The sequence below is a fragment of the Hemiscyllium ocellatum genome, chromosome 9 (genome assembly GCF_020745735.1).
Source record: "Hemiscyllium ocellatum isolate sHemOce1 chromosome 9, sHemOce1.pat.X.cur, whole genome shotgun sequence".
NCBI classification, from domain to species: Eukaryota; Metazoa; Chordata; class Chondrichthyes; order Orectolobiformes; family Hemiscylliidae; genus Hemiscyllium; species Hemiscyllium ocellatum.
Window position 1 is genome coordinate 105,049,258 of NC_083409.1, and position 23,807 is coordinate 105,073,064.

At 42.4% G+C, this 23,807-nt stretch overlaps 1 protein-coding gene across 1 annotated transcript in view; it reads left to right on the forward strand.

The window, feature by feature from the left end:
- Positions 1-879: 879 nt before the first annotated feature.
- The window catches only part of LOC132818856 (prostaglandin F2-alpha receptor-like), a 34,406-nt gene continuing 11,478 nt past the window's right edge, over positions 880-23,807 (forward strand). Inside the window, exons 1-2 of the mRNA XM_060830000.1 lie at positions 880-949; positions 2,658-3,505. Of these exons, the coding sequence (XP_060685983.1) occupies positions 2,714-3,505 (792 nt within the window). The 5' untranslated portion in view covers positions 880-949; positions 2,658-2,713. The remainder of the gene's footprint in view (positions 950-2,657; positions 3,506-23,807) is intronic.

Sequence of the window (23,807 nt, forward strand, 5' to 3'; positions counted from 1 at the left end):
CTGTCTGTCTGTTTATCTATCTATCTATATATCTGTCTATCCACCTGTCTGTCTGTTTATCTATCTATCTATCTATCTATCTATCTATCTATCTATCTATCTATCTATCTATCCATCCATCCGTCTGTCTGTTTATCTATCTATCTATATATCTGTCTATCCATCTATCTGTCTGTCTGTCTATTTATCTATCTGTCTGTCTGTCTTTATCCAAATTACCCCTTAGGGAAAAGATTAAAAAGAGACATAAGGGGCAACTTTTTTATTCAGAGGGTGGTGTGTGTATGGAATGAGCTGCCAGAGGAAGTGGTGGAGGCTAGTACAATTGCAACATTTAAAAGGCATCTGGATGGGTATATGAATAGGAAGGGTTTAGAGGGATATGGGCCAGCTAATTGCTGGCAAATGGAACTAGGATTAATTAATGATATCTGGTTAGTATGGACGAGTTGGGTAAAAGGGCCTGTTTCAGTGCTGCTTGACTTTACCATTTCTGTCTGCTCTGCCCAGTGGTATGTTTGATGCTATTAGTTTGGTCCTGTGGGTCCCATCTTATATCCAGGATAGTTCCTCAGTCCTGGCGAATGGTTTCAGCCTGAAACATTGAATTTCCTGCTCCTCGGATGCTGGCTGACTTGCTCTCCCAGCTTCATGCCTATCGCCTCTGGCTTCCAGCATCTGGAGTCCTGACTGTTCCCTCGTTCCTCAGTCTCTCTTGGCCCCGAAGGCGGTTAAACTCGGTCTTTATTTACTCGCGTTCCTCGCTCTTCCTGGAAAAAAAGGTGGAGTGAGCAGTCTCCAGGGGAACGGGGCGGTCTTCACAAATATTGGCTTCTCGTCTCGGGTAAAATCGACAGAGAAATAGCAGACTGGATGGCAAGCTGACAGAGAGCAGACCAGCGCCTGCTACCTTGGAGAATTCCACCCGAACCCTGCGGGAACTCTCAAAGTAAGTCTCATCTTCGTGCCCACGTTCTGGAAAGTTGAAATTAAAAGCTGTTCCAATCGCAGGGAGTCTGCAGACAGAGCCGATTGAGAAAAAGAGATTGTCAAATAATTGAAACGAGCAATCTGTGCGAGAAATAGATTTAAAATCAGCGAATGATATTTAGCTCCTTCTTACTCTCAAATAGAATTTGGATTCTTGTTTTAAAACGGGATTCCGCTTGAGTTGGGGCTTCACTGATGTGCTTTGGAGAGGAAAATCAGAGATTGCTAGATAAACTCAGCAGGTCTGGCAGCGTCTGTCCAGACAGAAACAGAGTTAACATTTCGGGTCCAGTGCTTTTCAGAGAACGTTAGCTTCTACTTTAAAGATAGTCTTCCCGGATCTGTCCTGTCCAGTGCAGGCTAACACACACACACACACACACAGGCACACACACACAGACACAAACACACAGGCACACACAGACACAGACACACACACACAGACACACACAGACACAGACACACAGACACACCCACACACAGACACAGACACACATAGACACACACACAGACACACGCACAGACAGACACACACACACACAGACATACACACACAGAAACACACACACAGACTTACACACATACACTGACACACACACAGACACAGACACACATACACTGACACACACACACAGATACACACAGACACAGACACACGCACACACAGACAGACACCCACACTCACACACAGACAGACAGACACACACACACACAGACTGACGCAGACACATTGCCTTTGCAGATGACGCTATGAGATGGGGGAATCAGTCCAGTTTCGTGTCAGATACAAAGCGTCAGACAGTCTCGCTCATTGCTCACAATAACCCCGGCGCCTGTGCCCTGCTCTTTAAAACTCAAAAGGAGCTTGTTCCCTTCCAAATCTCCAACCAAATATTGCTGTCACCCGTTGAAGTATTTCCTTTACGGCAAATTAATTTAGCTTCTTACTTTCTATGTTCAGAATTGGCCGTTTCAGTGATTGTTGGTCATTTGTAATTAATATTTTGGTGTGAAATTATTGCAGAAATCAAAATGCTGAGGTAAGTTCTTTGGCATGGATTTTTTTTATTTGATTAAGGAAACTCCTATCTATCTATCTATCTATCTATCCATCCATCCATCCATCCATCTAAGTATCCAGCTATGTAGCCCCCTAGGGGAAAGATTTAAAAGGGACCTAAGAGGTAACTTTTTCAGTGGTGGGTGTTTGGAATGAGTTGTCAGAGGAAGTGGTGGAGTCTGCTACAATTACAACATTTAAAAGGCATCTGGTTGTCACATAAATAGAAAAGGTTTAGGTAAATTTAGCTGGTAAATGGCCCTAGATTAATTCAGGATATCTGGTCAGCATGGACAAGTTGGACTGAAGGGTCTGTTTCCGTGGTGTACAACTCTCTCTTTCTCTATCTATCTATCTATCTATCTATCTATCTCAATTCTGTGTATTCAGTAAACATATTATCAACTTTAATGTGTTAATGTGTTTTTTTTAAGTTGTGGGGTAAAATTTGACTTGACAAAGAACCAAAATGAACTGCATTTGTGTTTCAGTTGAGCTAGATAGGATACTTCTGGTGCTGTCTCCTTGTCAAAGTGGTATCCATCACCCCTCCCCTAGGTGTCCAATGTAAAACTGTGCCCTTGTTAATGTCTTGTCTCGGTTTCAGACCATCATATTGGACGATATTGCAGGATGAATTTTGACAAAACAGGCCTCTCCTGAATGATGCTTCACATCGACATCATCGCAAATGCATCAACCTCCAACACCACCAACAACACCTGTGCCGATGAGTCGAGATCCATTCACATCCCGCTTATCTTCATGACTATTGGCGTCCTCTCCAATGGTGTTGCTCTGGCTATTCTGGTGAAGGCCTACAAAAGGTTCAGACAGAAATGGAGAGCATCCTTCCTGCTGTTTGCCAGCGGACTGGTCTGCACAGACTGCTTGGGCCATATCATCACTGGCTCCATAACCATCAGGGTGTACGCCATGAACAAAAACTGGGCAAGGATTGACTCCTCGGGACATCTCTGCCCATTTTTAGGAACCAGCATGGTTTTCTTTGGCCTCTCAGCCTTGTTCCTTGGCAGCGTCATGGCAATTGAACGGTGCCTGGGCATCACTCAGCCCCTTTTTCATTCTGCCAAGGTGACTTCACGCCGTGTCATGCTTATCCTGGGTGGCACTTGGCTGTTTGCCCTGGTAATCGCTTTGCTTCCTGTTCTCCACTTTGGAAAATATACAGTTCAATGCACTCAGACCTGGTGCTTCCTAAACACAAAGGACATCAAGTTTGGGGTGGACAGTGGAATTCTGCTCCTGTTCTCGTCTTTGGGATTGACTGCTCTCAGCATTTCCTTCTTATGCAACACCATTAGTGGCATGGCTCTGGTGAGATCTCACATCAAGAACAAGCTCAACAGACAAGGGAAATCACACCACGTAGAAATGTTGGTCCAATTAATGACCATAATGCTTGTCTCCTGTGTTTGTTGGGGTCCATTCCTGGTAAGCCAACCCACCTACATTGTCTCTTCTGGCACCAAATGCTTACTTCCAAATATTTACCATCACTGATGAACACCTTTGCGTAAAATCTTTCCCTTTTTAAAAAATGTTATTGTTGTTATAAAGCCCTTTGACAACCAAATCTGAAAAGTGGATTAACAATGGTTATGTTATGTGCATTATATTTTATACACAAATGCATAAGCAAGTGCACTGCCAAGAATATTAACTGAATATTAATTGCGTTTATGTTAAGATTGCATGGCTAGTTATATAAGAATCTGTTGAGCGTTAAGTGGTCTTAAAAGCAAGTTCAAAATTCATAATTAGCAAAGTTGTGTGAATTCATTTTCTTATTAAATAATCCTTAGGTAAATGATGTGCCTTTATATCATTTGATAGGAAATCATTGAACCACTTTTGTGTGTTTACAATATTTCAGGACCAGTTTTCATCTGTCAATCAGTCAATGTATTTTGTATTTTTGGACAGAATACATAGTAGGAAATTGCCAGTGATGGAAGGCTATGCTATTTTATAACTGCAGGAGAAAGTGAGGACTGCAGATGCTGGAGATCAGAGCTGAAAATGTGTTGCTGGAAAAGCACAGCAGGTCAGGCAGCATCCAAGGAGCAGGAGAGTCGACATTTCGGGCATGAAATCTTGAAGAAGGGCTCTTGCCCGAAATGTCGACTCTCCTGCTTCTTGGATGCTGCCTGACCTGCTGCGCTTTTCCAGCAACACATTTTCAGCATTTTATAACTGCAGTCAAACATTAATACTCTTTATTTTAATAGCTCAATTATTCAGTATTTTAGCAACTATATGGAGTGTCCATACCCTCTACTACCCACTTAAATATTAATCCAATTTCCTTGCATCTGTTCCCATGGGCTCTCTTAAGACTCCCTCTGAGCAAGATCATCACACTCAGTAATGAGCAACAACATCTAAATCCTCTGTCCTCCTTCCCTCTTCAGTACTTTTCCCTGTGTCCCTGGTCTGGAAGCTTGCAACAATCCTACACATAGATTTAATTCCATTAACAAGCTTGAATACTTCAATAAAATGTTCCATTTCTCAGCTGTATGTGTGGTGGTGCGTGCACGTAATGTACAGACTTTTGAAAAAGGAAGACTTATTTAGTATGTGAAAGTCAAGTGAAGGGATTACAACAATAATTTGCACGAACAGTAGTGCCTTCAGAAAAAAAGAAGTTCTGAAATATTCACTTTTTGCCATTTAGAGTATTCTGAACAAAAGGTGCAAAACAAAGATTTCTGGAATACGTTCCTTCAATTTAAAAATTACCATGAGATTACAAGTAAGCCTCTGTTAGTACTATTGCACAATAATCCTAGATTGTACACACACGCACAGACCTACTGTTTGACTTTAAACTCAAGTAATTATAAAGAAGAAACCTAATATGTGTGAACTCTTTGGCAGTGAATGAATGTAGCTTTCTTACTGAGAGTGAATTACATTTCCTTCCTGACTCTCTTTTTAATACGTCTTTTGCATATTTTTTCCCAGGAGTGTGCCTTGGAAGGTATATTGGCGGGATGTTATTTTTGTTTGAAGATTATTAGATCGCTCCATGGACAGCAATGGCAAGGCTAAAACAAAAAAAACCCCGGAAATCGCTGGAGAAACTTTGCTGGTCTGACAGGATCTATGGAGAGAAAGCAGAGTTAACACTTTGAATACAGTTTGAAAACAGTTGGGAAAAGAAGCAAACAAAACTGCAGATGCAGTAAAGGAATGCAGGGTTCTGAGAAAGGGCCACTTGAGCCAAAGTGTTCGCTCTGATTTCTTTCCACAGATGCTGCCAGACCTGCTGAGTGTTTCCACCAATTCCTATTTTTGAAAATAGTTTGCTTTTACACAGATGGTCCATAGATGCGGCCAGACCTGCTGAGCTTTTCCGGCAATTCCTGTTTTTGCTTCTGATTTCCAGCAGCTGTGGTTCTTTTGGTTTTTATTTTGCTTTTATGGGTCCCATGTTGTTGCAAATAAATCACACTGATATCCGAACATCACGTTCCTTCTCTATGTTATAATTTTCTTCAACTAGAAAATCTTCTGCCTTCTCGCTAAACTCAGCCTCCTGTATATTCTTCCTGATGCCCCATTGGTTTCCATATGCCAAGTGTCAAGTACTGAGGAAGGGTCACCGGAGCTGAAACATTAACTCTGATTTCTCTCCACAGTTGCTGCCAGACCTGCTGAGCTTTTCCAGCAATTTCTGTTTTTGTTTCTGACAAATGCTTCGCTGTCGGAGTGGACTCGATGGGCTGAATGGTCTTACTTCCACTCCTATGTCTTATGGTATTATGGTCTTTGAGAATAATTACATGCATCTGCCAGAACTGATGCCTCTTTAATGCACACTAAACGAGATACAATTTGTAGGGATCTTCTACTTTGCCAACGTTAACTGGGCTCACCTTAGTGTGAAAGAATTAGATGGGGTTGCATTTTCAAAGTCCATCCAAGACAGTCTTTTTTTGTGCCAGTATGTAGGAAGTCCGACAGGAGATTAGGCAGTGCTAGACTTAATACTAGGAATGAAGCCAATCAAGTTGTTGAAGTGTCAATGGGAGAATTGAGAAAGTGACCATAACTCTAACTTTCAAAGTCATTATAAAATAAGAATAAGAATAGAGCAGAGATTATGTGTCTACATAGAACATAGAACACAGAACATGACAGCGCAGTACAGGCCCTCCAGCCCTCAATGTTGCGCTGACCAGTCATGCCAATCTGAAGCCTATCTGACCCACACTATTCCATGTATATCCATATGTTTGTCCAATGACGACTTAAATGTACTTAAACTTGGTGAATCTACTACCGTTGCAGGCAAAGCGTTCCACGCCCTTACTACTCTCTGAGTAAAGAAACTACCTCTGACATCTGTCCTATATCTATCACCTCTCAATTTAAAGCTATGCTCCCTCGTGCTCACCGTCACCATACTTGGAAAAAAGCTCTCCCTGTCCACCCTATCTAACCCTCTGATTATCTTATATGTCTCTATTAAATCACCTCTCAACCTTCTCTCCAACGAAAACAGCCTCAAGTCCCTCAGCCTTTCCTGGTAAGACCTCCCCTCCATACCAGGCAACATCCTAGTAAATCTCCTCTGCACCCTTTCCAAAGCTTCCACATCCTTCTTATAATGCGGTGACCATTACTGTACACAATACTCCAAGTGCAGCCGCACCAGAGTTTTGTACAGCTGTAACATAACCTCATGACTCCAGAACTCGATCCCTCTATTAATAAAAGCTAAAACACTGCATGCCTTCTTAACAACCCTGTCAATGTGGGTGGCAACTTTCAAGGATCTGTGTACCTGGACACCGAGATCTCTCTGCTCATCGACACTACTAAGAATCTTACCATTAGCCCAGTACTTTGCATTCTGATTACTCCGACAAAAGTGAATCACCTCACACTTGTCCACATTAAACTCCATTTGCCACCTCTCAGCCCAGCTTTGCAGCTTATCTATGTCTCTCTGTAACCTACAACACCCTTCGTCACTATCCACAACTCCACAGACCTTAGTGTCGTCTGCAAATTTACTAACCCATCCTTCTATGCCCACATCCAGGTCATTTGTAAACATGACGAACAGTCTAAATTGGGGAAGGCTGATTTCAATATCATTAGATTGGGAGCAGCTATTTGCAGATAAGTCTACATTTGTAGTATGGTGAGAATTCAGGGCCAGCACATTCCTCCAAGAGTGAAGGACAAGGGCAGCAAGTCCATCAAGGGATATTAAGAATTTGATAATAAAAAGTATATGTCAGGTACAGCACATTAAAAACAGGGAAGCTCTTCAAAAATATAGAGTGGACAGTTACTTAAAAAGGAAGTTAGGAATGTAAAGAAATATTTTTGCCAGAAAGGATAAAGGAAAACCCCAAGACATCTTATAAGTGTTTTAAGAGCAAGAGGATAGCTGGAGAAAGAGTAGACCCTATTCAAGACCAAAGTGACAATATGGACATGGAACCAAAAGGTAGTGGTGAGGTCTTAAAGGAATACTTCATCTGTGTTCACATTGTAGCTGGGAATTTCACTTGGGATGGTGAAATTCGAGAACATGTTAAGATTAATAAGGTGGGAGTATTCGATGTTTTACAAGGCATGCAGAGGAATAAATCCCCTGTGTCCAATGTAATGTATCTCAGGCTGCTATGGGAGGCAAGGGAGGATATTGCTGGGCCCAGATGGAGATATTTAATACTTCGCTGGCCAGAGGTAAAGTGCTGAAAGACTGGAGGATAGCTAATGTAGTTCCTTTGATCAAGAAGGGGAGCAGGAAGAGACCAGGTTATTCCAGACCAGCGAGGCTGATGACAGTGATATGGAAGTTATTGGAAAAAGTTCTGAGAAGCAGGATTAGTCAACATTTGTAAATAGGATTACTGTAGTTTGCTGTTTGTTGGTTGGCATAGTCATGATGTGCTGAAGGGCCTGTTTCAATGCTGTCTGACTCTATGATTCTATGAAATAGGACTTAAGCGCAATTCCTGAATTCTTCCATTTTCACAATTTCACTCAGATTTTCAAAGGTTTGCTCTAACTTCAATGAATGGCACCATCAATTCCATCTTGTTCATTTTACCCCAGTGAAATCAGCAAATGGCTGTTTGAATGTGTTTTGACATTACTGCACAAACCTTACCTGGTAGACATCAGGAATTATCTAATTGATATTAATGCCATGGTTTCAGTCATCTCAAAGTTTAAGAACTGCTCTTGTGAATGATCAAATATTGCAGCTTCAATGTCCATGAGTCCTTTGGCCTCTTCACTTGTTTTGCAACTTTCTCAAACGAAATAAAATATCTCACTATCCCGTCTTCCAGTCAGGAATGAAACAAAGATTGTTGGTGAAATCAAGCATCTAAATCAGATTTCCCTTGTCAGCCACTGGATTTCTTCCAGCTCACATCCTTAGCTGCTCCCCACAGGCATTAATGACATAGTGGGTTATGAAATCTCATTAAACTTCACAAGGGATCACAATTCTTCACATTTGCAGATATGGTCTTTAACTGCTTCACAAGAGATGTTCTGTCATTGACTGATTCAATGAATGTTCTGGTTCTGATCAATCACTCTTCTTTTCTATGATCTGTTAGAGTCATCGAGTCATAGAGATGCACATCATGGAAATGCACCCTTCGGTCCAACTAGTCCATGCTGACCAGATATCCTAAACTAATTGAGTGCCATTTTCTACCTGTAGTCCTGAATTGCAGGCCAGTTAGCATGGTTTGTGCCTGAGCTCCAGTCTTGCTCAGTGACATCCAGGGAGTCCTCCTTATGAACTTTTTGACCACCTTACCAGCTGTACTGAAGTATTAATGCTCACAGTTTCCTTCCATGGCCTCTGGCAACACAAAACCAGCAATCACTCTGTTTGAGTCGTGCCTCCAACACTTAGCTATCTACTAAGTCCTGGAAGTTCCTCCTGAGTTTTGACAGTACAAAACCATCCTCCTGCTCTCGATTTCTCACTGAGTCCCCTACACAGAATGTTTGTGCTTGAGCTGCCTTCTTTGCAGTGCAACTAACTACAGTTACTTCTTTACCTCGCCTTCTGTCATATTCACTAATTTCTATAACCTTGAACTCCTCTTCGAAAACCCCTGAACTGTCTTGAGTGACACATCGAAAACTTTACAATGAGCGGCTCTCCTATTGTTAGTCAGAATTGAAAGTTACCAACTATTTTCAAATAGTTGAATGCAATACTGCAGGAACTGAATTTACCCTAAAGGGGATGTTCTCATTGAATGCTCAAAATCGCTTTTGTGACAAGTCAGAATCTCCAGGGTTAATAATCGTGGTCTCTGCGGTACTCATTCTGCACAATAACCATATGCACAGAGGCAATCCAAGAGATTGTGCGATCTTGCTGTTGTGATGGGTGGGGAGAGAGTATAAGTTGGGCAGACCAGAACTAGAGGCTGTTAGTATGAATCACCATGATCACTGTAATGATATTATCCCTAAAGCGTGGAAACAGGCCATCCAGCCTATTGCACCCATCTCAACCGTCTGAAGAGCATCCCACCCAGACACTGCGCCCTACACTATCCCTGTAACCCTGCGTCTCCCCAGGCTAATCCACCAAGCCTGCACATCCCTGGACACTAGGGACAATTTAACATGGGTAATCCACCTAGCCTGTATATCCTTGGATTGTGGGAGGAAACCAGAACACCCAGAGGAAACCCGCACAGAGAATATGTAAGCTCCACACACAGTCACCTGAGGCTGGAATTGAACCCAAGTCCCTCCTGTTGTGAGGCAGCTGTGCTAACCACTGAGCTAATAAATTAATAAGGAGTCCAAGTAGAAAGATCTTTCTATAAAGGGTGGTGAGAAGATGCAACTTGCTTCACAAAGATTAGTGAAAGTGAATAGCGTAGGTGTCTTTAAGGGAAAGTGAGTTAAGTACAAGATGAGGGCAGGACTAAGATGATACACTGATCGGGTGAGATGAAGAATGATAGAAGGAACTGTTGAAGTTAATTTTTTCATAAAATAATCTCATGAGTCCCAGGTACAGGTTTAATGATCATTTATTGAGTCAATGTGAGGAAAGGACTATCGCAGAAAGCATTCTGAGGACAGACTCTGCCAGCAAGAGAGAAACATTAAATATTTATACATTGTAAATCACTTAGACAGCGCACTAATCAAATTCTGAAATGTTCTGTTTCAGCCAAATAATTTGATTCCCATATATCTTGGATTGTGTATATTGCATATCAAAAATGGTATAAACTCTCTGGCCTTAATCAGCTCCCCTTATCTTCTATGTGCCTATCTCAGCCTTAAATTCTTCATTGTCATGGCTGGCACTCTGCTATTTTGGGATGGCATGGTGGCATAGTGGTTAGCACTGCAGCCTTACAGTACCAGGGAGCCAGGTTTGATTCCAGCCTCAGGTGACTGTCTGTGTGGAGTTTGCACGTTCTCCCTGTGTCTGTGTAGGTTTCCTTCCACAGTCCAAAGATGTGCAGGTCTAGTGGATTGGCCATGCTAAGTTGCTCATAGTGTTCAGTGCATTAGTCAGAGGGAAATGGATCTGGGTGGGTTAATCTTTGGAGGGTCAGTGTTGACTTGTTGGGCTGAAGGGCCTGTTCCCACACACTAGGGAATCTAATCTATTTCAGCAGCATTTTGAATTTGCTTGCATTTCTAAATTCTGTCTTGACAACCTGTCTTGAATAAGAATAAAAAGAATCTTAGAAATCAGGCTAACTAAATTCCCAAATAAAAAGCTGCAATGCTGGAAATCAGAAACAACGAAAGAAATTGCTGGAAAAGCTCAGCAGGTCTGGCAACATGTATGACGAGAAATCAGAGTTTAGAACCGAGGAATTTGGTTTCTCTCCATATACAGTCTTGCTGAGCTTTTCCAGCAATTTCTGTTTTTGTAACTAAATTCCTTTCTGTTTTCTCATGTCATTGCTAATGCCATCTTAAGAGTTTCTTAATCTTTCCCAAATAAATTGATTTGAGGTTAACCCATGCCATACTCAATATTTTTCTTTTACAGAATGTTATCACCAGCATAGACTGAAGGGACTGAATGGCATGTTTCAGTGCTGTATGTTCTATATAACACACAGTCGGAATAAAAATCATAGTTATCTCGCCTGTATTTCGTTAATATATTTGACTATGTCACTCTCATGTACAAATTAAAACTATCCTCTACCAAAATTTGGGTCCCTTCAAAGCTATTCCACTCTTTGGAATGGTTTCTATATTCTCTCTCTACTAAACTGAAGACATTAAGATCTTGAAAGATCAGGGATCTGAGTCCCAGGTTCACATTTTCCATTCCATTCCACAAAACAATAAATTTTACCCAGCAGGCTCATGACTTTTTCAGAACCCTGAAGCAAACACTGGCTTTTGTCAAAGTTAGGTCAATGGCGCTGGTTTCAAAAAGAAACACTGATCCATGTTTTTTTTGTGCTGTGGCGGTTTTGACTTTGGGGTTTACTTGAATTGCATTTAGGCCTTTATTAAAACAGGGAACTAGAGAATTTTACACAAAGAATTTGCATTTATATAGGTCCAGCTTTTAAAGTGCCCAAAATTGCTTTCCAACCATTGTCATACCCCTGAGGTGGTGCCACTGTTGCAGTGCAGAAAATGGACTGACAAATCTCACAAACAACAATGAGATGAACTGTATTTTGCTGATGCATTTGAGGATAATTACTGGGCCAAATATGTACTCTGTTCCTCTAAATAATGTAATGGGACCTTTTACAGGGTAAGGGTACACAGAGCCTCAGTTTAATGTCTGATTGAGAGACATGCACTCCGTTTGTACTGCATTGGAATAGCAGCCTGGATTATGTAGTCGAGTGTGTGAAATGTGATTTAAACCTAAGAAGCTGATGTATTGCTATTAAGTCATAGCTAGTATTGCCATCACCTACAATCGATTCTTTATTATCAGAGCTTAATATACCTGACAGTCTTTCTTACTTCTTTTACTTATTCATCAGATCTGGCGTCACTAGCATTTTTGGACCATCCCTAATTGTTCTTGTGAAGATGGTAGTATATGCTGCCTATGTGAATTATAACAGTCCTTGGGATGTCGGGACACCTGCACTTGCTGTTGGGGAGGGAGTTCCAGGATATTGATCCAGCAAAAGTAAAGGATGTCATTGCAAGTAAGGTTGGTGTGTGGTTGGGAGGGGAACTTTCATGTGGGTGGTGTTCTCTTGAATCTTTGGCCTTCTGGATGGTAGAGATTGTGAGCGTGAAATGTGCTGTTGGTGGCTTGCTGCGAAGCTGGAATGCTATGAACAGTTTTGGGTCCCTTATCTAAGGCAATATATATTGGCACCGGAGGCAGCCCAGAGAGTGTTCACTAGGCTGGTATCGGGTATGGAGGGACTGCCTTATGGGACGAGGTGAGTGGATTAGGCCTATACTTATTGGAATACAGGATAATGAGAGGCAACTTTATTGAAATATATGTAGAGGATCTGACAGATTAGATGCGGAAAGGTAGTTTCCCCTTGTGGGAGAGAGCAGGACCAGTGGGCATAATCTCAGAGTACGGGCGTCACACATCTAAAAGTGAGATGAACAGAAATTTCTTCTCTTGAGAGTGTGAATCTGTGGAATTCTTTACTGTACAGGGCTGTGGAGGTTCAGATATTCAGTATATTCAAAACTGAGTAAGATATATTTTTTAAAAAATAAGGCAGTTAATGGTTATGGGGAAAAGTCAGGAAAGTGGAATTAAAGATGACCAAATCAGCCATGATCTTATGGAATGCTGAAGTAGACTTCATGGGCTGAATGGCCTACTTCTTGCATTTTGTGGTCTTACAGCACACACCTGCCATGATGCACCAGGGTGAAAGTGAGGACTGCAGGTGCTGGAGATCAGAGTCAAGATTAGAGTGGTGCTGGAAAAGCACTGCAGGTCAGGCAACATCGGAGGACCAGGAAAATAGATGTTTCGGGATGATCCAGGACATTTCAGAGGTAGAGGGAGTGAATGTTGAAGGGGTAGTAATCAAGCTTTATCCTAATAGTCTTAGTCATAGAGTCATTCCGCATGGAAACAGACCCTTTGGTCCAACCAGTCCGTGCTGAACATAATGCAAGACTAAACTAGTCCAACCTGCCTGCTCCTAACCCAAATCCCTCCAAACCTTTCCTATTCATGTATCCATCCAAATGTCTTTTAAACGTTGTAATTGTACCTACATCCACCACTCCCTCAGGACGTTCATTCCACATATGAAAAATTTGCCTCTTATGTGTTTCTTAAATCTCTCTCCTCTCACTTTAAAAATATATCCCCTAGTCTTGAAATTCCCTATTTTAAGGAAAAGGCAACTGCCATCAACTCTATCTATATCTCTATTTTATAAACTTTTAACAAGTCACCTTTCAACCTTCGACAGTCCAATGAAAAAAACCTAACCAGTCTATCCAGCCTTTCTTATCACTCAAACTTTCCACACTTGGCAACATCCTGGTAAATCACTTCTGAACCCTCTCCAGCTTAATAATATCTTCCTATGACTGGGTGACCAGAACTGGAGACAGCACTCTGCGTTTTTGGAGTTCCAGTAATCCAGGCAAAAGGAGAATATTCCATGACTTGTACTTGGTAGATTGTAGACAGGTTTTGAGGAGTCAGGAGGTGACTTGCAGAATTTACAGCTTCTAACTTTCTATTGTGGCCACGATCCCCATAGGGGTGAACCAGTTCATTTTCTAGTCAATGGTTAACCCCAGTTCGTTTATAGTGGAGGGTTCAGTGATGGAAATGCCATTGAATGTCAAGGAGCGATCCCAGAATTTACTCTTGCTGGATATGCTCATTGCCTGGCACTTGTGTGGCATGACTGTTATTTGCCAGTTATTAGTACAAGCTTGATGTTGCCCAAGTCTTGGTGTATTTGGATATGGTCTGTTTTAATGTCTTAGGAATTGCAAATGGTGCTGAACATTGTACAATCATCCAATCAGTGGAATATTTTTCCATGATCCCAATTGACTACAACTTTGCTAAGGCTCCTTGATATCCACACTTGGTTCATTGCTAACTTGATGTCAGGGGTGGTCACCCTCACTTCCTATCTTGAGTTTAGCTCTTTTCTTCATCTGTGGACCAAGGCTGTAGTGAGATCAGGAGCTGAGTATTAGTGAGCAAGTTATCATTGAGTCAGTGCCACTTGATAGCACCTGTTGATGACATTACTTTGCTGATGGAGACTGATGGAGTAGTCATTGGCCAGTTTGGATTTGTGCTGCTTTTTTTAAAGAGGATCATATCTGGGCAATTGTCAAATGCCTTATGGAAATCGAAGTACATCATGTCTATGAGTTTCTTCTTTAACTACAATACTTATTACTTCCGGAATCATCTGTTGTTTCAGCAACCTCTTCTTTTGAAACTGTAAGATGCAGTCCATCAGGACCCGGAGACATGTCAGTCTTTAGTTCCAATAACTCCTTTTCCCTGGTGACAGTAATTATTTCTGGGATGTTATTTGTATCCTCCACAGCGAATACAGATGCAAAATATTTGTTCAATTCATCTGCCATTTCTTCATTTCTAACAGAGTCACTCTGTACATAACCAACGGTCACTTTACTTCTTCTTTTCCTTCTTAAATACCTGTAGAAAATCTTCGTATCTCTTTTATACTTCCAACTGGATTTTGCTCATACTCTAATTTCTCCCTCCTTTTATCTTTTGGTCTTTCTTTGTTGTTCTTTACATTCTGTCCAATATTTTGACTCGTCACTCACTCATCCTTGTGGAAGCATGCATTTTTCTTTCATTTCAATACCATTTTTAACTTCCTTAATTAACCACGGATGAAATCTCTTTTCCTTGGATATCGTGTGGTGAATCGAGTCGGCTGACAGTGGGTGTCTCTGATGCTGGGGATTTCAGGAGATGGGTCAGCTGCTTAGCATTTCTGGATGAAAATGCTCGCAAACGCTGCGTTCTTGTGTTTTGCACAAATGTGTCAAGACACCCCATCTTAAAACATGGAGATACTTGTGGATCCTCCTCTAATTAGTTGGCTCATTGTTTGCCATCAGGATGGCAGAGTTTCAATCTGAACTGTTGGTTGTGAGGTCTCTTAGCTCTTGGAGATAGTGGAGATGCTGGAGAAGTCAGAGTTGATAATGTGTGGTGCTGGAAACAGCACAGCAGGTCAGGCAGCATCTGAAGAGCAAGGGAGTGGATGAAGCGTTATGCCCAAGATGTCTACTTTCTTGCTCCTCAGATGCTGCCTGACCTGCTGTGCTTTTTCTTGCACCATACTTTATTGACTGGGATCTCTTAGCTCTGTCAATCATGTGCTGCTTCTGCTGTTCTGCACAAATTTATCACCAGGGAAGCACATCATTTTTTTTTGGTTTGCCGGAACTGCCCTTGTTCAGCCTCATGCATTTTCCCTGAAGCATGATTGTTTGCCCAGCTTGAATAGTAGAGGGATGGGTATGCTGGACCATGGGGGGTCATATATAGTGGTTGATTACAATTCTGTTGCTGAGGATGGACCACAGCACCTCATGTACTTTCACTAAAATTCAACTAATAAATCTCTCACAATGGGAGATAAACAATCCTATGAATAAGCTGACTGCTTTTAATCAAGCTCTTTGGACATTTTACAACAGATGGCTGGAGCAGATAGGATTTGAACCCAGTCACTCGGACACTGTCACTGCAACACAATATGAGGAGTATACATAAAGTGAATAGCAAGTGTCTTTTCTCTAAGGTGGGAGATTTCAAGATTGAGGGTCTTATTTTTATGGTGAGAGGAGAAAATTAAAAAGGGCATGAGTGGCAATTTGTTTATACAGAGAGTAATATGTGTGTGGAATGAACATCCAGAGATTGCGTGTAGTTACAACATTTAAAAGACATTTACATAAGTACATGAATAGGAAATGTTTGGAGGGATTTGGGCCAAGTGCAAGCAGGTGGGACTACTTTAGTTTGGGATTATGGTCAACATGGACTGGTTGGGCCAAATGGTCTGTTTCTGTGGATAAGACTCTGGTGCGGCCGCATCTGGAGTATTGTGTGCAGTTTTTGTCGCCATACTATAGGAAGGATGTGGAGGCACTGGAACGGGTGCAAAGGAGGTTTACCAGGATGTTGCCTGGTATGGTAGGAAGATCGTATGAGGAAAGGCTGAGGCACTTGGGGCTGTTTTCATTGGAGAAAAGAAGGTTTAGGGGTGATTTGATAGAGGTGTACAAGATGATTAGGGGTTTAGATAGGGTTGACCATGAGAACCTTTTTCCACATATGGAGTCAAATATTATGAGGGGGCATAGCTTTAAATTAAGGGGTGGTAGGTATAGGACAGATGTTAGGGGTAGATACTTTACTCAGCGAGTCGTGAGTTCATGGAATGCCCTGCCAGTAACAGTGGTGGACTCTTCCTCTTTATAGGCATTTAAACGGGCATTGAATAGGCATATGGAGGAAAGTGGGCTAGTGTAGGTTAGGTGGGCTTGGATCGGTGCAACATCGAGGGCCGAAGGGCCTGTACTGCATTGTATTTTTCTATGTTCTATGTTCTAAAAGCAAATTACTGTGGATGCTGAATCTGAAACCAAATGCTACCAGACCTGCTGAGATTTTCCAGCATTTTCTCTTTTGGTCTGTTTCTGTGCTATATGACTCTATGACTATAGCTGACTACTTGTACACCTTCATTAACAACACCAATTTATAGGGTTTCCTTCAAATTACTATAAAAATCAATCAGTCCAAAAGCTTCTCAACTAAGTGTTGGTCCATCAGTTATCATTGTTAGTCAAAAATGACTCAATTTCTGATGTCAATGACAGCAACATTTAATGGATGACAATCTGCGGTGACTGAAAAAAAAGCATCACCTTGCGTAAAATCTACAGATATTTTCTAATCAACCTGCCCAGAGGTGTTTTGACATACCTCTGGAGCAGTTGTCCTTAAACCCAGTGCTACAGGCTCACCACCACTGTACTACCACAGTCCCTGTATTGAGTCTTTAGACTTTAACATCCACAAATATCCACGTCAGTAATTCAAAATCATTGTAAGTTTGTACGTGCATCCATACATTCTTGCATAATACTAACAGGGTCAAAACTTTAACAAAATGCTTCATAACTGGGCTACCTCAGGTAGGTTTAAAAAAAAGAAGGGCTTTCAGTTATATAAAAGCTTTTAATAACCACTGAACAGTTCAAACCAATTTTGAAATGTAGTCACTCATGTAATGATTAGATTAGATTCCCTACAGTGAGGAAACATGCCCTTCGGCCTAACAAGTCCACAGTGACCCTCTGAAGAGAAATCCACCCAGACCCGTGTCTCTCCGACTAATGCACCTAACATTATGGGCAATTTCGCCTGACCAATTCACCTGACCTGTACATCTTTGGACTGTGGGAGGAAATCGGAGCACTTGGAGCAAACCCACACAGACGTGGGGAGAATGTGCAAACTCCACACAGACAGTCGCCTGAGATTGGAATCAAACCTGGGCCCCTGGTGCTGTGAGGCAGCAGTGTTAAACACTCAGCCACCGTGCCACCCCGTAATGTAGGAAAGCAGCTGCCAATCTGATCGTAGGAAGCTCCCACTCACAATAATGTGACACTGGCCAGGTTATCTGTTTTAGTGATGTTGATCAATGTATAAATATTCATTGCTAAAGGGATGGAGTTTAAAAGCAGGGAGATTTTGTTGCAGCTATATCGGGTGCTGGTGAGACCACAGCTGGAGTACTGGGTGCAGTTTTGGTCTCCTTACTTGAGAAAGGATGGACTGGCACTGAGGGGGTGCAGAAAAGGCTCACTTGGTTGATTCTGGAGTTAGGGGGGTTCGCTTATGAGGAGAGGCTGGGTAGAATGTGATTATATTCATCGGAATTTAGAAGAATGAGGGGAGATATTTATAGAAGCATATAAAATTATGAAGAAATAAATAAGGTAGAAGTAGAGAGGATATTTCCAATGGCAGGTGAAACTAGGACAAGAGGGCATAGCCATAAAATTAGGGGGAACAGGTTTAAGACTGAATTGAGAAAGAGTTTCTTCACCCAGTGGGTTGTGAATCTATGGAATGAACCTCATCACCTCAGGAAATTCCCACACACAGCTTTCAGCCTCATAGTCCGGGAACCCCGCACTGCCCAGTTCTACCTCCTTCCCAAGATCCACAAGCCTGACCATCCTGGCCGACCCATTGTCTCAGCATGCTCCTGCCCCTCTGAACTCATCTCTACCTACTTCGACACTGTCCTATCCCCCCTAGTCCAGGAACTCCCCACATACGTTCGAGAAACCACCCACGCCCTCCACCTCCTCCAAGACTTCCGTTTCCCTGGCCCCCAACATCTCATCTTCATCATGGATATCCAATCCCACTACACATCCATCCGCCATGACCAGGGCCTCCAAGCGCTCCGTTTTATCCTCTCCAGACGTCCCCAACAGTACCCTTCCATCGACACCCTCATTCGTTTGGCCAAACTGGTCCTCACCTTAACAATTTCTCCTTCGAATCCTCCCACTTCCTCCAGACCAAAGGGGTAGCCATGGGCACACATATGGACCCCAGCTATGCCTGTCTCTTTGTTGGCTACATAGAGCAGTTGATCTTCCGTAATTACATCGGCACCACTCCCCACCTCTTCCTCCGCTACATTGATGACTGCATTGGCACCACCTTGTGCTCCTGCAAGGAGGTTGAGAAATTCATCAACTTCAACAACACATTCTACCCTGACCTTAAATTTACCTGGACCATCTCTGACACCTCCCTCCCCTTCCTGGACCTCTCCATTTCCATTAATGACGACCGACTTGACACTGACATTTTTTACAAACCCACCGACTCCCACAGCTACCTGGATTACACCACTTCCCACCCTATGTCTTGCAAAAATGCCATCCCGTATTCCCAATTCCTCCGCTGTATCTGCTCCCAGGAGGACCAGTTCCACCACCACAGAATTTTAGAGACCGCAACTTCCCTTCCCACGTGGTTAAAGATGCCCTCCAACGCATCTCGTCCACATCCCGCACCTCTGCCCTCAGATCCCACCCCTCCAACTGTAACAAGGACAGAATGCCCCTGGTGCTCACCTTCCACCCTACAGACCTTCGCATAAACCAAATCATCCGCCGACATTTTTGCCACCTCCAAAAAGACCCCACCACCAGGGATATATTTCCCTCCCCACCCCTTTCCTCCTTCTGCAAAGACCGTTCCCTCTGTGACTACCTGGTCAGGTCCATGTCCCCCTACAACCCACCCTCCCATCCTGGCACTTTCCCCTGCCACCGCAGGAACTGTAAAACCTGTGCCCACACCTTCTCCCTCACCTCTATCCAAGGCCCTAAAGGAGCCTTCCACAAGCATCAAAGTTTTACCTGCACATCCACTAATATCATTTATTGTATCCGTTGCTCCCGATGCGGTCTCCTCTGCATTGGGGAGACTGGACGCCTCCTAGCAAAGTGCTTTAGGGAACATCTCCAGGACACCCGCACCAATCAACCACACCGCCCCGTGGCCCAACATTTCAACTCCCCCTCCCAGTCTGCCGAAGACATGGAGGTCTTGGGCTTCCTTCACCGCCACTCCCTCACCACCAGACGCCTGGAGGAAGAACGCCTCATCTTCTGCCTCGGAACACTTCAACCCCAGGGCATCAATGTGGACTTCAACAGTTTCCTCATTTCCCCTTCCCCCACCTCATCCTAGTTCCTAACTTCCAGCTCAGCACTATCCCCATGACTTGTCCAGACTTGCCCTACCAGCCTGTCTCCTTTTCCACCTATCCACTCCACCCTCTCCTCCCTGACCTATCACCTTCATCCCCTCCCCCACTCACCCATTGTACTCTATACTACTTTCTGCCCACCCCCACCCTCCTCTAGCTTATCTCTCCACACTTCAGGCTCACTGCCTTTATTCCTGATAAAGGGCTTTTGCCCGAAACGTCGATTTCGCTGCACTTTGGATGCTGCCTGAACTGCTGTGCTCTTCCATCACCACTAATCCAGTATCTGGTTTCCAGCATCTGCAGTCATTGTTTTTACCTCTATGGAATTCCTTGTCCAGTGAAGTAGTTGACGCTACTTCAGAAAACATTTTTAAAGCTAAGATAGATTTTTTTGAACAATAAAGGAATGAACGAATACGGTGAGAGTATGGGTAAGTGGAGCTTAGGCCATGAAAAGACCAGCCATGATCTTATTGAATGGCGGAGCAGGCTTGAAGGGCCAGACTGCCTCCTCCTGCTCCAAGTTCTTATGTTATGTTCATCTGAAAGCTAGTGCCTCCCTCAGTACTACACAAGAGCATCAGCCTTGATGTTTGTCCTGGAGAGGGATTTGAACCTGAAACCTAGGCATTTAGAATGTTAACACATTGATAATTTAATTTCTTAAATAGTTTAACGCTAAAATGGTGGAATGAAAGTAGCATGGATATTGCAGGCCTGAGATTCAGGCTTATTTCTAGATTTCTTACCGTTATTAATTTCAGTAGTATACATGAATAAGAAATGTTTCGAAGGATATGGGCCAAGGGCAGGCAGGTGGGACTAGCTTAATTTGGGATTATGGTCAGCATGGACTGGTTGGGCCGAAAGGTCTGTTTCTGTGCTATATGACTGCACTCAGTCTTCTTTTCATCTGATGGCTTTTATGTGTTTGAATCCAAAGTTGTCTAACCACTACCTCCTGCTTCTTCACCTTCGATGGCTGAGTTTTGAACTTGCCTTGTCCTTGGTATAATCCTGCAGTCTGGATCTCAACTGGGACGTTTCAATGACGAAAGAAAGCACAGATGCTTATTAAGTATCTAGCACAGTGATATTTGGTTCAGAAATAGCTAGTGCAGAATCGTCCTGATTAGATTAGATTCCCTACAGTTTGGAAACAGGCCTTTCGGCCCAACAAATCCACACCGACCCTCCGAAGAGTAGCCCATCCCATATTTACCTCTGACTAATGCACTGAACACTCTGGGCAATTTAGCACGGCCAATTCACCTGATCTGCACATCTTTGGATAATGGGAGGGGCACCCAGAGGAAACCCACACAGACACGGGGAGAGTGTGCAAACTCCACACAGACAGTCACCCAAGGTTGTCAAAAAGGAGACCATTCAGCCCTGGGGCCTCCTGTCAACTCTTTGAAAGAATTATTCAAGTAGATCCTTTCCCCACTCTTTACCCACAGCCCTGCTATTGATTTCATTTCAGCAGCTACTTTCTTGAAGAGCTGATGGGCCGAGTTTTGCTCCTATTTTCTATGCTTCAGCTCTGCAAGTGATGATTACATTTGATTTCTCTGAGGTGCGCAACACGAAGAAAATGCTCCTCACCTCCTCCTTTACTCTTTTGTGATATATTTGATGGTGTTGCCCTATTCTGAGAATGCCATTCAGAATATTTCCATTTTCCTAAAGGGCATGATGTCTTGTGAGCTGATTACAGCTTGCTCCATCTCATGTGTTACCGAGCTGAGGACCGAGGGGCCAGTTAAATGTCCAATGGGCCTTTTGCAGAGCATTCCACATGTGCCTTCAATCAGCACCCAGCAAAAACAACAGATTATCTACCAATTCACAACATAGCTGATAAAAAATGTTTAGTCAACAACGGCACATTTACAAAGCATTTCATTGTGCTATAAACGTTGAGATATTTTAGCGATACCATGCCAACCTGTATTAAAGCATATGTTTCTTTTAAAAAATCCAAGGGGATTGGTACTAGGTAATGGAGCCAGTTCAGGCACAATGGGCCAAATGGGCTCCTTTCGCACTCCAATAATTCTGTGATTCAGTGATAATCAAACTGCCTAACATTAGTTGTAGTCCAATAATGACACAACCAAAGACATTTAAATTAACAAGACAGAATATGCTGGAAAAACTTAGCAAGTCTGGCAATATCTGTAGACAAAAAACAGAGCTAGCATTCTGAGTCCAGCAAAGTTTCATCCGAACGTTGGTTTATATTAAAATTTAATCAAACTTTAAGAGACAAGGAACAATGAATTGGGACTCTGTCCAATTCATTTCTGTAGCTTAGCAATTCTCTATCTTATGTTTATCTTAGTATTATTTAATATGGTGCATTAAAGTGATCATTGATAAATGATCACTTTAAAGAAATGTGAAACTATAAAAGCTTCTTGGATTGTTTTGCTCAACTTACTGATAGCATCTGTTCTTGCTCATTAGGATGTGAAAGGCAACTTATTACCATGTTTAGGAATTCCAGTGTAAAGCTATAATGGAAAGAAAAATGTTGTGCATTTAGATAGCAACTTTTAAAGTCTCATCATTTCCCAAACCACTTTGCAGTCAATGAAAAGGGTTTTAAATGTTATGTTTCAGGAAAGCTATAGAAAATTTGCACTGAGTGAGCTGAATATGAAACAAACTGGTAATCTGTTGTAGTTAATAAAAACCAAAAGAGTTATGGATGTCGTAAATCAGAAACAAAAATGCAAAATTGCTGGAAAAGCTGAGCAGGTCTGGCAGCATCTGTGAAGAAAAATTAGAGTTACCGTTTCAGGTCGGGTGATCCTTTCTCAGTTCAGAGGAAGATTACTTGACCTGAAATGTTAACACAGATTTCTCTTCACAGATGCTGTCAGACCTGCTGAGCTTTTCCAGCAATTTCTACTTTTAGATCTGTTTTTGTTATGTTGTTTAAGAGATGAAAGCTAGTCTGAGCACTTGTTGGTCTCCTCTGCTATTGTTGCAAAAATTCTGTGATACCATTTACATTAATGTGACAGGATAGATGGGCTTTAACAGTTTAACATAACTGAAAGATGGTCCTCTCGCAATACAGAACTTCCTCAATACCTCTGAAAACTCAATACAGATAACTGCTTCTGTATAAATCAGATTGAAATGTTTTGCTCTTTAAGGTCAGTAACAATATTGTTGCAGTTGTATAAGACTCTGGTGAGGCCTCATCTGGAGTATTGTGTGCAGTTTTGGTCGCCATACTATAGGAAGGATGTGGAAGCTTTAGAACGAGTGCAGAGGAGGTTTACCAGGATGTTGCCTGGAATGGTAGGAAAATCTTATGAGGAAAGGCTGAGGCACTTGGGGCTGTTCTCATTGGAGAAGAGAAGGTTTAGGGGAGATCTGATAGAAGTGTATAAGATGATTAGGGGTTTAGATAGGGTAGATACTAAGAACCTTTTACCGCTAATGGAGTCAGGTGTTACTAGGGGACATAGCTTTAAATTAAGGGGTGGTAGGTATAGGACAGATGTTAGGGGTAGATTCTTCACACAGCGGGTTGTGAGTTCATGGAATGCCCTGCCCGTATCAGTGGTGAACTCTCCTTCTTTATGTTCATTTAAGCGGGCATTGGATAGGCATTTGGAAGTTATGGGCTAGTATAGGTTAGGTAGGATTCGGTCGGCGCAACATCGAGGGCCGAAGGGCCTGTACTGCGCTGTATCCTTCTATGTTCTATGTTCTAATATGCTGTTCGCCAAGTGGTTAACATTGCAAATTCCTGTAAGTTTAATCACTACTTACACGTGCATGCAGGGAAATAGAATTAAGGTTGACAATAGAAGTTGAATATCCAGTACTGCCACAAAAGCGAGGGCTAAAGGTTTTCTTACGTGCAAACATTTTTGTGGTTGTATGAATTCAAATGAAATAAACTCTTTAATACTTCTGATTCATTTTGGAAT